The following is a 14,542-nucleotide window of genomic DNA, read 5'->3' as shown; positions in this document are numbered from 1 at the left end:
TGATGCCATAATATTTTGATATAATGCATATTAGATGCATACCAATGAATAATCTGTAAATAATGTTAAATACTGATTTAGAACTCCAAATTGGCACCAGAAAAACAAATGAATTCATAATAGCTAGAAAATTTGAACTATATGGTAAAACATAAAAACAAACTGGAAGAAATGTAACTTTGGTTAATTGTTATGCTCCCAGATATGACTTTCCTTCTGCCAAGACCACAGCACTATTGTCTCTACAAATATGACTTCTCAAAACAGACACAGCTAGTTCCACAGACTCAATATCCTCTTACATCAAGCTACAGTGTATGTCTACATTGCACATCTACACTAGCCATCAGAACCACTGAAAGATTTGATGGGTTCAGTGGAACATGCGAAGCTCGCTCCAGTATCTGGCTCAGTAGTTCTGATGTTAAGACTTGAGAGCCTGCATTTCAGATGCTACTTTTTCAGACTAGAAGAAACAGATTTGCTAACACCACATGCTAGCTATACTGTTAGTCTAGCTAGCGCCTCTGTTGCCTCTGTAAATAAATTAAAAATTCTAGAGAGTATAATATACATGGTAAGCATTTATTATATAGTATGTTGAACCTTTGAAAATATAATTTATGACAGACTACTTTTTGCAGGACAAATTACCTTTATCACAAACATACCTAGGATGACAAAAGGAAAAGATAGTCAAGAATCTCTCCAATGTCAATCCACAGTTAAGAATATAGAAACTATACTGGGTAAACATAGTATGTACAGGTAGCTTCCCAAAAGGTACCTTCCTAATATATTCCTTTAGAAAATATCTAGAAGCACAGTTATAAAAACAAAAGACAGCTGGCACATGCCTGTAACTTCAGCAGTTGACACACTGCTGAAGTTCAGGCGTTCAAGGCCACCTTCAGCTGTAGAATTCAAGGCCAGCCTACAATACATGGGATCCTATCTCAAGAAGGAGGGAAAAATCCCAGGGCAACAGTTTCTCCATATATGTCCATGAGGAACTTTGAGAAACTCAACAGTATTCTCTAAACGTAGCAACAGAAGTCCTATCAGTTACTCATAACAATAACCAATGGAAGTAGAGTCCATGAACTGGAAGGAGATCAAGGAGGGACATATAAAAGAATCTGGAGAGGAAAGGAAAGGGGGGAATGGTGTAATTATATCATAACTTCAAAAAATAAGTACAGTGAATAATTATTTAAAAAAAGTTTAACAGTGGCAGGGCTGCGGTGGCACAAGCCTTTAATCCCAGCACCCAGGAGGCAGAGGCAGGCGGATCTCTGAGTTCGAGGCCAGCCTGATTTACAAAGCTACAGAGAGAAACCCTGTCTGGGGCATTGTGTATGTGTGTATGTTGGGGGGGGGGGGATAGGTTTAGCAATATAATTTTACTTCTCAAAAAGGCAATCTAGACCTAAGGTTACTAAATAGTAAAAGGTCAAGTATAAAATTGATGGATACAAAATAACTCTATGAAATTCAGTTTCCAGAATTACATCATAATAAAAGTTCTTTTTTTTTTTTAAATCATTTCTGACATACCAAAGAAACCAATGAACACTACAAATTTTCATTTTTAAATAAACCTAGTTTTGGAGAGAGAAAGAAAATAAGAATTTGATGACACTCATTCTCTTATTTTCACCTGCATTTTCAAGTAATTTTTAAGACATAAAGCCTTGTTATTTTTCATTTCCAGTGCAAACCACAGCTTCATTCACTCATGCTCAGCAAGTGTTCCACACTGAGCCCTCTCCGTGGGCCTAAAACACAAAACCTTCCTTAAGGAACTTGTTCTCTGCTTAACTTTGAAGAGCCAAGCCTCCTTGTCCTCTTGCATTTCAGCCTCAAGGTGAAATAAGTCAAAAGGACTATTTAGCACAAACACACTTAAAAAAAAAAAAAAAAAAAAAAACACCTTTCAACACATGACAAAGGGGAAAGTTACTCAAACTTTGTTACATGGAGCTTGAAAATGAGACATATTGGAAATGAATCTTGAGCCTCAATACACAAAGCAAGACCCAGAAATATGGAATACATTTGTCCTTGGTGCAGAGATACAGTGATTAACTGCTGAAAGCACAGATCACATGGATACTAAAGTACTCTGTGGGAGGAAAGGTGTGCTGGCTTTTTAGAGACACTCAGGTTTCTAGAAGCTCTTAAACTTCAGAATCCATAAGTTTGGCTTAGAATGATGAAAAGAGGAATCATGCACAGCTTTCCACTGTGCTAGAATAAGAACTCTCTGAGTCTTACCACACACCCACTCCTATTCACCATGGAACAGACCTACCTCCCAATAATTCTACACAATGCCCATCTCCAAATACTCTTCAACAATACTTTCTTGTTTTCTTTTGCTGAGACTGAGTCTCAAGCAGCTCAGGCTGGTCTCAAACTGGGGCTGACTGAACTCCTGATCCTTCCGCCTCTCTCTTCCAAGTGCTAAGATTACAGGCATGACCCTGAAATCTCATCAGTAATCTCACCCAGCTTTAAACTGTATGCTTCTTTTTTTTTTGTAATTTTTTTATTAATTTATTTTTTATATTCCAATCCCAGTTCCCCCTCCCGCCTTCCCTCCCACTCCCTTCATTCACCCCTCTTCCCATCTGCTCCACAGAGAGGGTGAGGCCTCCCCTAGGAAGTCTACTAAGTCTGTCCCATCATCTAGTAAAGGCAGGACCAAGGCACCTCTCCACCCCCACACCCGTGTCTAGGCTGAGCAAGGTCAGTTTGTGCGTTAGTGTTAGATCTTGGAGTCACTGCCAGTGACCTCATACATTGTCCCAGCTACACCATTGTCACCTGTATTGAGAGGGTCTAGCTCAGTCTTATGCAGGGTTCCTATTTCTCAGACCAGAGTCAGTGATCTCTTACTAGCTTGGGTCAGCTGATTCTGTGAGTTTCCCCATCATGGTCTTGAGTCCTTTGTTCATATCATGGCTCCTCCCTCACTTTGATTGTACTCCAGGAGCTCAGTCCAATGGTTAGTTGTGGATTTCTGCATCTGCTTCCATCTGTTTCTGGAAGAGGGTTCAAGCTTCTCTGGGGTTATGGATTATAGGCTGTATGTATCTTTTGCTTTATTTCTGGTATCCACTTATGATTGAGTACATACTATATTTGTCTTTCTGGTTTTGAGTTATCTCACTTAGGATGTTTTTTTTTCAAGTTCTGCCCATTTGCCTGTCAATTTTAGGATGTCATTGTTTCTTACCACTGAGTAGTACTCCATTATGTAAATATACCACATTTTCTTTACCCATTCTTCAATTGAGAGGCATCTAGGCTGTTTCCAAGATTTGGCTATGACAAATGTTGCTATGGACATAGTTGAGCAAATGTACTTGTGGTGTGAATGTGCCTCCTTCGGGTAAATATCCAACAGTGGTACTGCAGGGTCTTGAGGTAGGTTGATCCCTAATTTTCTGAGAAATCACCATACTGATATGCACAGCAGCTGGACAAGTTTGCACCCCCACCAGCAATGGAGGAGTGTTCCCCTTCCTCTGCATCCTCTCCAGCATAAACTGCCATTGCTGTTTTTGATCTTAGCCATTCTGATCAGTGTAAGAAGCAATCTCAGAGTGATTTTGATTTGCATTTCCCTGATGACTAAGGATGCTAAGCATTTCCTTAAGTGTCTTTCTGCTGTTTGAGATTGTTCTGTTGAGAATTCCCTATTTAGATCTGTACCCCATTTTTATTATTATTATTTACCCATTTATTCTTCTTCTCAAGCCACACAAGCAGCCACTCTCAGCCTCTTACCCCTTGGTCTTCTCTAATGTCAATCACTCCACCTCACTTCCATACAAATTATTTCCAAGCTACATGCTTAGCTTTAGTTTGCCAATTCCCTTTTACAAACAATTGATGGGTATTGGCTACTTTTAACAGCTCTTTTCAAATGTACTTTTCACATAAACCATCAAAATTTTTTCTATATTGGGCTAACTTTTTAGAAGAACTAAAATTTGAATATAATTTTGACCTTCCCTTTAAGTAGCTGAATAATTTTTTCAATTCATCTGTTCCTTTCTATCACCATCATGTTCTAAGTTCATTTATTCATTCTTAGCATCACTTGGTCTTCTCACTCTACTTCAGTCCATCCTAAACATTATCAGTTTAAGCACTTGGACTTCTGAAACTTTTGATACTTTTTCATGACAATAACACATAGAGGCAGCTGACCTGAACAAGGAACTGCTAACAGGCCCCCAGACTGATAGCTGGGAATCCAGCATGGGACTGACTCAGACCCCCCTGAATATGGGTCTCAGTTAGAAGGACTGAGCAGTCTAAGAGACCTCAGACAGTGGAACCAGGATGTATTTCTGGTGCACAAAAGAACCTTGCGGACACACACACACACACACACACACACACACACACACACACATACACACATACACACCCATGGAGGGATACTCTCTTAACCTAGAAACAGGAGAAAAGTCCTAGTCCCTACTTCAAATGACTTGACAGATTTACCTGACGCCACCTGGATGGCATTGCCCTACATTTGGAATGGGTGTGGGGGGATGGGAGGGGAGGGTGGTCAGGGGCATGTGATGGGGAGAGAGGGTAAGAGGAAGGGAGAGGGAACTGGGATCGACATGTAAAATAAAATTAAAAAAAAAAAAAGAAAATACAAAAAAAAAAAAATATTCTCTTTGAGAATAAGAAAAAGCTCTTACTTGTTAGTGAAATTCCAAGGCTAAAAGTAGGGGTAATGACTTCATGCAGACCAGGAAACTTGAGGAGTGATAAAGGAGAGTGGGATGGGCAGAACAGAGATAGGTGCAACGCTCACAGCCTCCCTCAGTTATCTCTAGAACTCAACATATTTTCCTACTATGACAAATGTGAGTCACTCATACAAAATGTTCTTCCATGTGTGTTTATCGATTTTGCAACCAAGTAAAAAAGATTCACTGTATTAGGGAAGTTTCACAATAATTCAGTCACCAGCAGACTACTACAGGTACTAGTTCCAATTCAGTTTCACCACTGGTTTCTATAAACTTGTTTATCTCAGGTGAATAAAAGCATGTGTAGAAGTATATCCCAGTCATCATAAAGCATAAACATGACAAGGACAGAGACTGCCATAAAAAAAAAAAAAAAAAAACCATGGTGATTAATCCACACAAATACCTGCCTAGGTTACAGACACACTTCAGATTTCCCAACTCCCAATAATCCAGCTGTCAATAACCATCTTTCTTCTACCAAAGTACACAAAGACGCAAGAGTGTGTCACACACACCAAGACACACCCTTCAACCTGAATTTACTCTAGTTCACTTGCAGACTAACAGTTCACTATATTGTTAAATCGAAAAAAAAAAAAAAAAAAAAAAAAAAAAAAAACCAGACCATCACTTTGGTATTAATATCAACACTTTGAAGCTTAATGTTTCCTTTTCTTGGCAGTCAAGACTTATGCAATATAATCCAACCTATTTAGCACATAAATATCAGTTATTCCTTTTACTCTATCAAACAAATCTATTTTACTATTCCAATTATAAAGGAGGGATTGTATCTACCACAACTCTACACCTACCTCCTGGACTACCAGGCCTACCTGCTCCATCTAATGTCAGAGAAAGTTCAAAACATCCTTTAAGTCCCACCACCAAAAGGACTTCACAGAATGTAAAATAAATAAATAAATAGGAAAATAGAAGAATTTCATTGGTGAACCAATAGCTCTATAACTCATAAGTCCTGTATCACTCTCCTATATTCCTTGGACTTTCTGTAAATAGCAATATTACATAACTGTATTTCTTTTGTGTCAAGAAATACTGATGTAATATTTTAAACATAGTAAGCACTAAAACCGTGCTTAATTGATTGCAATACCACTCTCATATAATCACACACCTCTGGCAAACAATATAAAAAATTACCTGATTCAATCAAGTGCAAGCAAATTACTTCTAGTGGATACTGTACAGTAGGATAGAAATTCATCATTCCTTCACAGGCCTTCTTCAGTCTCTCAGTTTCATGAGGAAGCTTGAAAATATAAAAGTATAATAAAGTAAATCCCAACAGCAGTAAAGCATACTGGTGGACATTTTCATAATTAGAAATAATACATGTCACTTACTTTAGATAAGCACTGAATGAAATGCTTATAAAGTACTTGGTGATCTTCACTGGGAATACTATCTGCTAGGTCCAGTGCATTCTCAAATGCAGTTAAAAGCTGAAACAAACCAAAAAGCTATTTTATGTAGCATGCTAAGTGGAAAATGTGGCAAGTACTACACTGTATTAAGACTCCTTTATAAGCCAAACAGCATTACTATACCCTTAATCCCAGTACACGGGAGGGCGAGGAAGATGGATCTATGGGTTTGAAGACAGCCTGGTCTACAAAGGAAGTGCCAGGACAGCCAGGCACTTATATAAAAACTAATCCTCATGATTTTTCTGCTTGTTTGGTCAGATCTGTAGCCTAAGCCAGCCTTGACTTGTGAAGATCTTCTTGTCTCAGCCTCCCAATGACAGGATTTACAGGTTGAGCCACCTCAATCTACTTGGTCCTGTTTGAATGATGGGGTGGGGGGAGATGTCTATGTAACTTTTAAAATACATTCTAACTCCAACTGGCCAATAGACTATACTAAACTAGTAAGAGACAAGTACAAATTTAAAACATTAGCTTAATAAAGCATTTTTCCCTCCACTGCTGGCTGCTACAAAGAAATCAGCTAGAATAGTATCTTATATGGTAATATAGTATTACAAGCACATTCTTTGGAAAATCTCCAACAGCAAGAAAGAAATCTTTAAAGAAAAATTATGAAGTTAGGTTAGACTTGGCCAAAAAAAAAAAAAAAAAAAAAAAAAAAATAGAGAAGTATAATAAAACCACTTCTCTTAATGTAGTATTAACTAGGTTTGAAGAAATCTTGAAAGAAGCATTCTAAATATCTTGCACAAGCACAGCAGGAGGCAAGCACTTTACAGCATATTATATTCTCCATTTCATTATGTAAGGTCTACATCTTCAAGGGTATATTCATGACCTGATAAATCGCCTATATTAGTCACTTGCCTTATTTCTGAGACCAAATATCTGATGAGAAGCAATTTAAGAGATGAGGCGAAAGTTTTATTATGGCTCACAGTTTGAGGGTACAGTCCATCATGGCGGGAAGAACTGTGGTTCACAACTGTCACAGTAGTAACAAGAGGCCGTGTGCTCACATCTGAGCAGATCAGGATGTGGGGAGGAGGGGGAGGCCAACTTTTCTTTCTCCCCTTTTAATTTGGGTTAAGATCCCAGCTCATGGAATGGTGCCACTCACATACTGAGCAGGGCTCCCCAACCCCAACCACCCCCACTAAATCTTTATTAGAAAGTACTCACAGTCACACCCCTCCCTCAGTGTTCCTTAATCCAATCAAGCTGACAAAATTAGTCATCACAACCAACCCCTACTACCTCATTACCTCAATTGGTAATTGTAAAGACTATAAAAAGTAAAATTTCACTGTTCTGATAATGATCTCACAATAACCTTAAAATAATTTAACATAATTAGTTTTCTCAGATAATAAATCAGGTATTCCAAATGGAAAATAAGTAATATGTTTATAAACACTCATTATTTAGACTTCATCCCTACTCATTTTATTTACTTATCTGTTTAAGACCTAGAAATAAATTCTTAAAGGTATATTATCAAGGATAAGGAAAAGGAGCAGTAGAGAGGGGAATAGCAGTACACAGGTTATATGAGTGGGGGAATAAAAAACAGGGTGGGGCTTTAACTGAGGAATGGGGAGGGGGTAAATACAAAGGAGGGAGGAGGAAAAAACATTAAGAAATCAAATTTTATTTATCCAAAATTATATCTAGTACATGTAATGGATATACATACATAGTTTAAATGAAGCTACGCCTCTTTGGTCTTAGAAAAGAACCACATTACTAAACCAGCAAAATTCCTAACTGCATCCTAAATATTTATCTACAAATAAGTGTAGCACCTGACCCTCACTGAAGAAGCTTCCTTCCTTCTCTTTGCCACAGAGGCCATTACAGAAGACCACAACTCAAAATGCAGAAAACAACTGATCATGGGATGCCCAGCTTGAATAGATATACTTTTTTAACACAACTCCTGCATCCAAGGCTCAGAGAACATTCCAGAAGTGGGCACAGAAAGGTGTTAAGAGCCAGAGGCCTGGGAAATCTGCTGTGAAATTATGTCTTACAGGGCAGCACCCTTATATCTCAATAATATGACTGTTTACAACAGACCTGAACAAGGGTACCACCAATGGCCTAGGAAGAGGAAATCTCATGAGCGCCCACCTAGACAAACAATACAGACAACTAAGGAACACTGAGAGCAGAAGTCTTCCCCCAGGAAGGTATCCCCTAATTGGTGATTCAATACCAAGTGATCAGCCCTGAAATCATACACATGCAAGAAAGACTGGGTGAACTCAGATATCTGTATGATTCATTTATATACATACACACACACACACACACACACACACACACACACACATATATATATATAGAGAGAGAGAGAGAGAGAGAATACATAGTGACAACAACTGAAGAAAAGGAGGCCTGGAATTTCAGAGAAAGTGGGGACTGGGGGTGTCATGGAGGAGTTGAGGGAAAGAAAAGGAAGGACATGTAATTATATTTGAAATTTAAAAAAAAAAAGGACTAAGAAAAGTAGAGGAGGTGAGGAGAGAGGGTAGAAAGATTGTTGAATATTATCAGTGAATGTTTTATGTAGGAATGCTGTAAGCATGGTTAGTACATGTTTACTAAAAATTGTTAATTATTGTGGTACACTCCTGTAATTTTTAGTATGAAGGAGACTGAGGCAAGTGGATTAAGAAATGATGCCCACGGGAGGCCTGCCCCTTTTTGAGTGAACACAGAGAGGGGTGGATGGGGGAATGGGAGGAGTGGAGGGAGAGAGGATACAGTCAGTGAGGATGTAGATAGATGATAGATAGATAGATAGATAGATAGATAGATAGATAGATAGATAGATAGAATAAATGAATGAATAGATGGGGGGGATTAGAACCCAGCCTGGGCTGTATAATAATATCATGTATTTTAAAAAAAAATCAAAAAACAAAACAAAGATGCAAACAACAAAAATGTGTGTACATGTGCATGTTTACACGTGTGTGTGTGTGTGTGTGTGTGTGTGTGTGTGTGTGTTAACTGGGGACTGGCAATGGCTCAGTATTACGTGTGGTCCTAGAACATACAAGTCACAAGATTCAATTGTCAGCCCAGAAAGAAAAAAGGAAGGGGAAGTTGGGGGAGGGGGGGAGAAGAAATGAAAAAGAGATGGATGAAGGAAGATGAAAGGAGAGTGAAATGGGGAATGAGAAAGGTGGAGAAGGGAAGAAAAAGAAAGACAAGAGAAAGCTTGCTTGCTGAGGACTACATAAACTCAGGAGATTGGGTCCAACCTGGGCAATACAGTAAGACACTATTCTCTTTTTATTTATGAATTTTCTTCCATGGAGTATAAGTAAATCAAAAACATATTTTATTAATTTTGGTATATTTTTGATACTCTGTTAACCAAGAAAAATAGTAAGGCTATATAACATAGATATAGCTTAAAAGAAGTTGATGAGCTATCCAGTTGCGTCGTTATTAAATTTCTTCCACAACTGCTTATACAAGAAAAATCATTACTATGGCATGTTATAATTGGGTCTAAACATCCTTGAAAAGCCATGTGTTAAGGGTTTAGTCACAGCCTGTGGTGCTCTGGTAGGTGGCAGAGGCTTTGGGAAGTAGGGCCCAGTGTAAGGAAGGTAGATACCCTTGGAGCAGATCCTGAACCCTGACCCTTCCTTTGGCTCTTTCCATCCTAAGCACCACAGTGAACAGCTGTGATCTGCATGGGCTCCTGACCCCGATGCCCCGCCTGCTCTACACACAGAGCAGCAGAGAGACAATCATACTGACACATCTGAAGGGATGAGCCAAAGTAAACCTTCTTGGTGACAGAGCACTGACTGGGCCCTTTGGGGACTTCCTGGCATACAGAATATTTGCAACAAAATTTTCTGAACAAAAGAACAAACTGATAACTGAACAACATACACAAAGTTTCCATTGTGTATAGTCTATAACTGTTAAGATTTTAAATTACACTCAATTTAACAAGGACATTGAAGAACTATTAATTACAATAAAAAAATTGTTACTATTATAGAGGTATTTCCAACTATGCTCTAAAATTAACATTTTATAATATTTTAAAAATCCTTTTCAATAACTTAGAGCCAATACATTAAAAAATGAATTATCCAACATAATCTACTAACTATAAATAATCTAATTGAATTAAGTAATTACTATGTAATTCAATGCCCTTAGTTAACAAGTATAAAGAAGGCTACCTAGAAAGTTCAACTTTATATAAGTTACAGCAGTTTTATGAAAGTCGGTTTCTAAATATTTTCCTTTCATTAATGACTAAGTTAATGATCTACTGTGGAATCTTTAATATTTATTTATTATGTATACAGTGTCTACCTCCATGTGTGCCAGAAGAGGGATGGTTTTGAGCCACCATGTGGTTGCTGGGAATTGAACTCAGGACCTCTGGAAGAGCAGCCAGTGCTCTTAACCTTTGAGCCATCTCTCCAGCCCCTCTACTGTGGATTCTTTTAAATACAAGGGCCTGAAATTCTAATACACTACTACTCATCTGCCCTTTTCATACTATATGAGACTGAAAGCAAAAGTTTCTAATTTTATCAGCAAGAATTTCTATGAATTTGAGGTTATCCAACACTCACTGCACTGACATACGGTACTTCCTGTGTTCTGAATTAAAACTGAGCATGCCCAGTAGTCACTGTACTGACATATACTTCCTGTGTACTGAACTGAAACTGAGCATGCCCAGTGCTTGTTGTACTGACACATGCTAATTTCCTATTATGAATTAAAACTGAACATGCCCAGAGCTCACTGTACTGACATACAGTACTTCTTGTGTTATAAATTTAAACTGAGCATGCCCAGCACTCACTACACTGACATACGGTAATTTTCTGTTATGAATTAAAATTGAGCATGCCCAGCAACTGCTGCACTGACATATAGTACTTTGTGTCATGAATTAAAACTGAGCATGTCCAGTGCTCGCTGCACTGACAAAAGTACTTCCTGTGTTCGGAATTAAAACTGAGCATGCCCAGTGCTCGCTACACTGACAGACAGTACTTTCCTGCTATGAATTTAAACTGAGCATGCCCAGCGCTGGATGCACTGACATACGGTACTTTCTATGTTACTTCATTATGCCTCCGTTTTCCAATTCAATTAAATATTGATATAAACTATGAGGAATAAAGAAGTTGATACCATCTGCTGCGTTTCATTATTCTGATCCTCTATATTCTCAGCGAGCAATTGAGTCAGTTTTCTCCACAGCTCATAAAGCTCTTGCTTGTCTGCTCCATCTTCTTGCCGCGTCTTTATCAATTTATACCATGTCCGAGCCACCTATTGAAAAGGAGATTTAAATAGCTATGTTAAACTAAAAATTTTTGATTTCTTCATTCTTAACTTGTATTAGCTAGATGAAAGCCTTTTTCTAATAATACTTTTACTAAGTCCCTTAGAAGTCACTGACCAACCTCTAGGTGTCTCTTTTCCTGGTGATGTAGATCCACAAGTTTCTTACAGACATCACACCACTTCTGCTTGTCAACACTTAAAAGAGAAGGAAAAGGAATTTCAATCTGATAGCAGAACCAGCCAAAGACTTAAACGCCTCAAACATTTGATGCTATAATGTTACTGTATACAACAAGTCTTTTGTAAAGGATGAAGAAAGATCATCGTTCATGACCTTGACCATAAATTCTAAAATTCTGAACTGAGTCAATCATCAGAGGAGTCTTCCCATAAGTCAACTGTAAGAAATTTTGTGACTAATTTCTGAGAGACAATTGCTCCCAAATTCTCAGAAAATGTACCAGTCCTTCCACCTCTGTGATAGCTACTCTTGGCTTTCAACTGGACTGCATCTGGAATTATCTAAAACCAAGATGCTGGACACAGCTGGAAGAGAGTTTTGACCCACCTTAAAATCTGTGCCACACCTTCTGATGGCAGCCTATATAGAGGACATGAAAGGAGGCTGCTAGATATTTGCCTGCTTGCCCCCACTCTGGCAACCCCCTTCCTTTAATAGCATTAGCCTGGTTCTTTGGGATTTCTGACTTTACCTAAGACCATCTAGGACAGCCAGCCCTATGGGCAGAACTGGATTACTGGATTCATGGAACTTTCAATTTTGTAATAATCCAATCACAGCCTGTAAGCCACTCTAATAAATCACATAATATATGTGTGTGTGTGTGTGTGTGTGTATGTAGATTCAGTCTATCAGTTTCTAGAGAACCCAAACATAACTTACATAATTTCTTTTTTGTTTCCTTTTTGGTTTTTTGACACGGGACAGCCCTGGCTGTCCTGGAACTCACTCTGTAGACAATGTAGCCCTCACACTCACAAAGATCTGCCTGCCACTGCTTAAATGCTGGGATGAAAGGCATGTGCCACCACTGCCCAGCTCCATATAATTTCTAATCATGAAAGTGAGACTTGTAAAGAAACTAGTCTTCCCCACACATTCCTTACCTTTCATAGAGATCCAGCAGCTTTTGATAAACACCAGGTAAATCACCCTTAGCATTTTCGTGATCACACTTTTCATACAAACTTGCTAGCCCCTAAAAAAAGGAAGCAGTGCTGATTATCTTTAGCAAAACATATCAACTCCCCCCCCCTTTATTTATTGTGTGAAACAATGGACTGACATCTAAAAATTACCATAGTGTGCAGATGAAATATATGTGGAATTTCCCTCCCAGTAAAGTGAATGTAAGAGGGAATCTTTATAGTTAAAGTCTTCTATTTAATAGTGGTACACAGTATCTTAGGCCCCTAGAATTAACTTTTAGATTTAGAAAATTTCATGAAGAGGTTTAATTGTTTATTTTAACATAGGAGTCTACACTTTGAAAATGGAAAACAAATGCTTTCCCCATATTATAAGAAATAAAACACATCTCCATACCTGCCAAGCAAGAAGCTGCTCTGGGTCTAGTTCAGCAGCCTTCTTATAGGCACCCTGGGCCTGATCAGGCTGCTCTAGTTCAGCTGCAGCAACACCAATGAAAACCCAGGCATTATAGTTATTTTTCTCTTGTTTCAACACTGTCTGATTAAAAAAAAAAAAAAGATTAAATTATTAAATTTCAGAAACTACTGAATAAACAACAAAGCAATAGTCAGGACACAGGATCTGGCACCAACAGTCACCCATAATATGGTACCTAGGCAGGTACAGTGAATGAAAGACTGTAAAGGGTTTGGAAAATGAGGTAACTTTCAGTAAAGTGCCCAAGGGATCTTGATACCTACATAAAATGCCCTGACCTTCATTCCATGAGAATGCTGGGTAGAAAAGAACAGTAATTCCCAGCCCCATTCCTGCATCCACATCACTTCATCCAACTCTAATACTTTCTTTTGCATTATAATATTTTCCCATATAAAAGTGGATTCTTTGTGGCAGTTATAGGTACTATACCAAAAAAATAATGGCAATAAATGTGTAATACCTGTCATCTAGAACAAAATTATACACAGAGATATTTCTCTCAGAAATAGGAATACTTACTAAAGTAAAAAATTTAAAGCAAGATTAATATATTCTAGGGAGTTAAAATAAAATCAGGCTCTCAAGATTTTGCATATGCTAGGACAAATCACATTTCCATGAGTTGACCTCTCCACTGATAAGGCTTACGTGCATCCACACACACTCTGAGTGATCTGTCACAAATGTACTGTGCAGACTGCAGTCTGCCCAATAACAATGCCTTCCTCCAACTCGGCGATGAGGTACCCAATACTTGGGCTTGTTCTACTTATGTTACACACACCAAGTACAACAGCTGGCACGTAACTCTTGTTTTGCTTTCTTAATTGTCGCTGTCTTTTATCCCATGGCTATCCTATTCAGCAACTGCAACTCCACCGATCCCAGCAATGGCTAAGCTGTAAGAACGGAAGTCTGCCTCCTCAGGCACCGACTCTTTCAAAACTACTAAAGAAATTTATTTAAATCTCAGTCCAACTCAAAAGTCAAAGATTGAGGTAGAAACCTGCTTCCTAGAGAGGCTGAATAGCAAGCAGCTTCCTAGCTCACCTCCTCTGTCTCCCAAGAAGTCCTCTTGTTCCTCCTTGCCCCTCCTTATAAACCCTTCTCCACTTGGCTCCTCCCTACAACTTCCTGTCAGCTAGTTACCGACACAGCATCCTGGCCGCGGGGGAATTTTATTTGATCATACATATCTTTGCATCATTAAACAAATGTTCCAGAGCATAAACAAAAGTAACAGACCTTAAAATAATATTCTACAACACATAACTGCTTATCACATGACAAAAGCTACATGTCAA

The 14,542-nt window shown here is 38.5% G+C and overlaps 1 protein-coding gene across 4 annotated transcripts in view; it reads right to left on the bottom strand.

The window, feature by feature from the left end:
• Skic3 (SKI3 subunit of superkiller complex) overlaps positions 1-14,542 on the bottom strand; it is an 85,190-nt gene that overhangs the window by 66,671 nt on the left and 3,977 nt on the right. For all 4 annotated transcript variants that reach the window (XR_007834408.1, XM_051182774.1, XM_051182772.1 and 1 more), the window contains 6 exons: positions 13,152-13,295; positions 12,713-12,804; positions 11,704-11,779; positions 11,429-11,569; positions 6,152-6,250; positions 5,949-6,057 (listed from right to left, as the gene is read on the bottom strand). Coding sequence is in view for 3 of the 4 variants with exons in the window: in XM_051182774.1 (XP_051038731.1) it covers positions 5,949-6,057; positions 6,152-6,250; positions 11,429-11,569; positions 11,704-11,779; positions 12,713-12,804; positions 13,152-13,295 (661 nt within the window). In the remaining variant the exon portion in view is untranslated. The remainder of the gene's footprint in view (positions 1-5,948; positions 6,058-6,151; positions 6,251-11,428; positions 11,570-11,703; positions 11,780-12,712; positions 12,805-13,151; positions 13,296-14,542) is intronic.

The sequence above is a fragment of the Phodopus roborovskii genome, unplaced genomic scaffold, assembly GCF_943737965.1.
Source record: "Phodopus roborovskii unplaced genomic scaffold, PHOROB, whole genome shotgun sequence".
Lineage (NCBI taxonomy): Eukaryota > Metazoa > Chordata > Mammalia > Rodentia > Cricetidae > Phodopus > Phodopus roborovskii.
The sequence above is the reverse complement of the archived record's forward strand: the minus strand, read 5'-3'. Positions and strand labels throughout refer to the sequence as shown.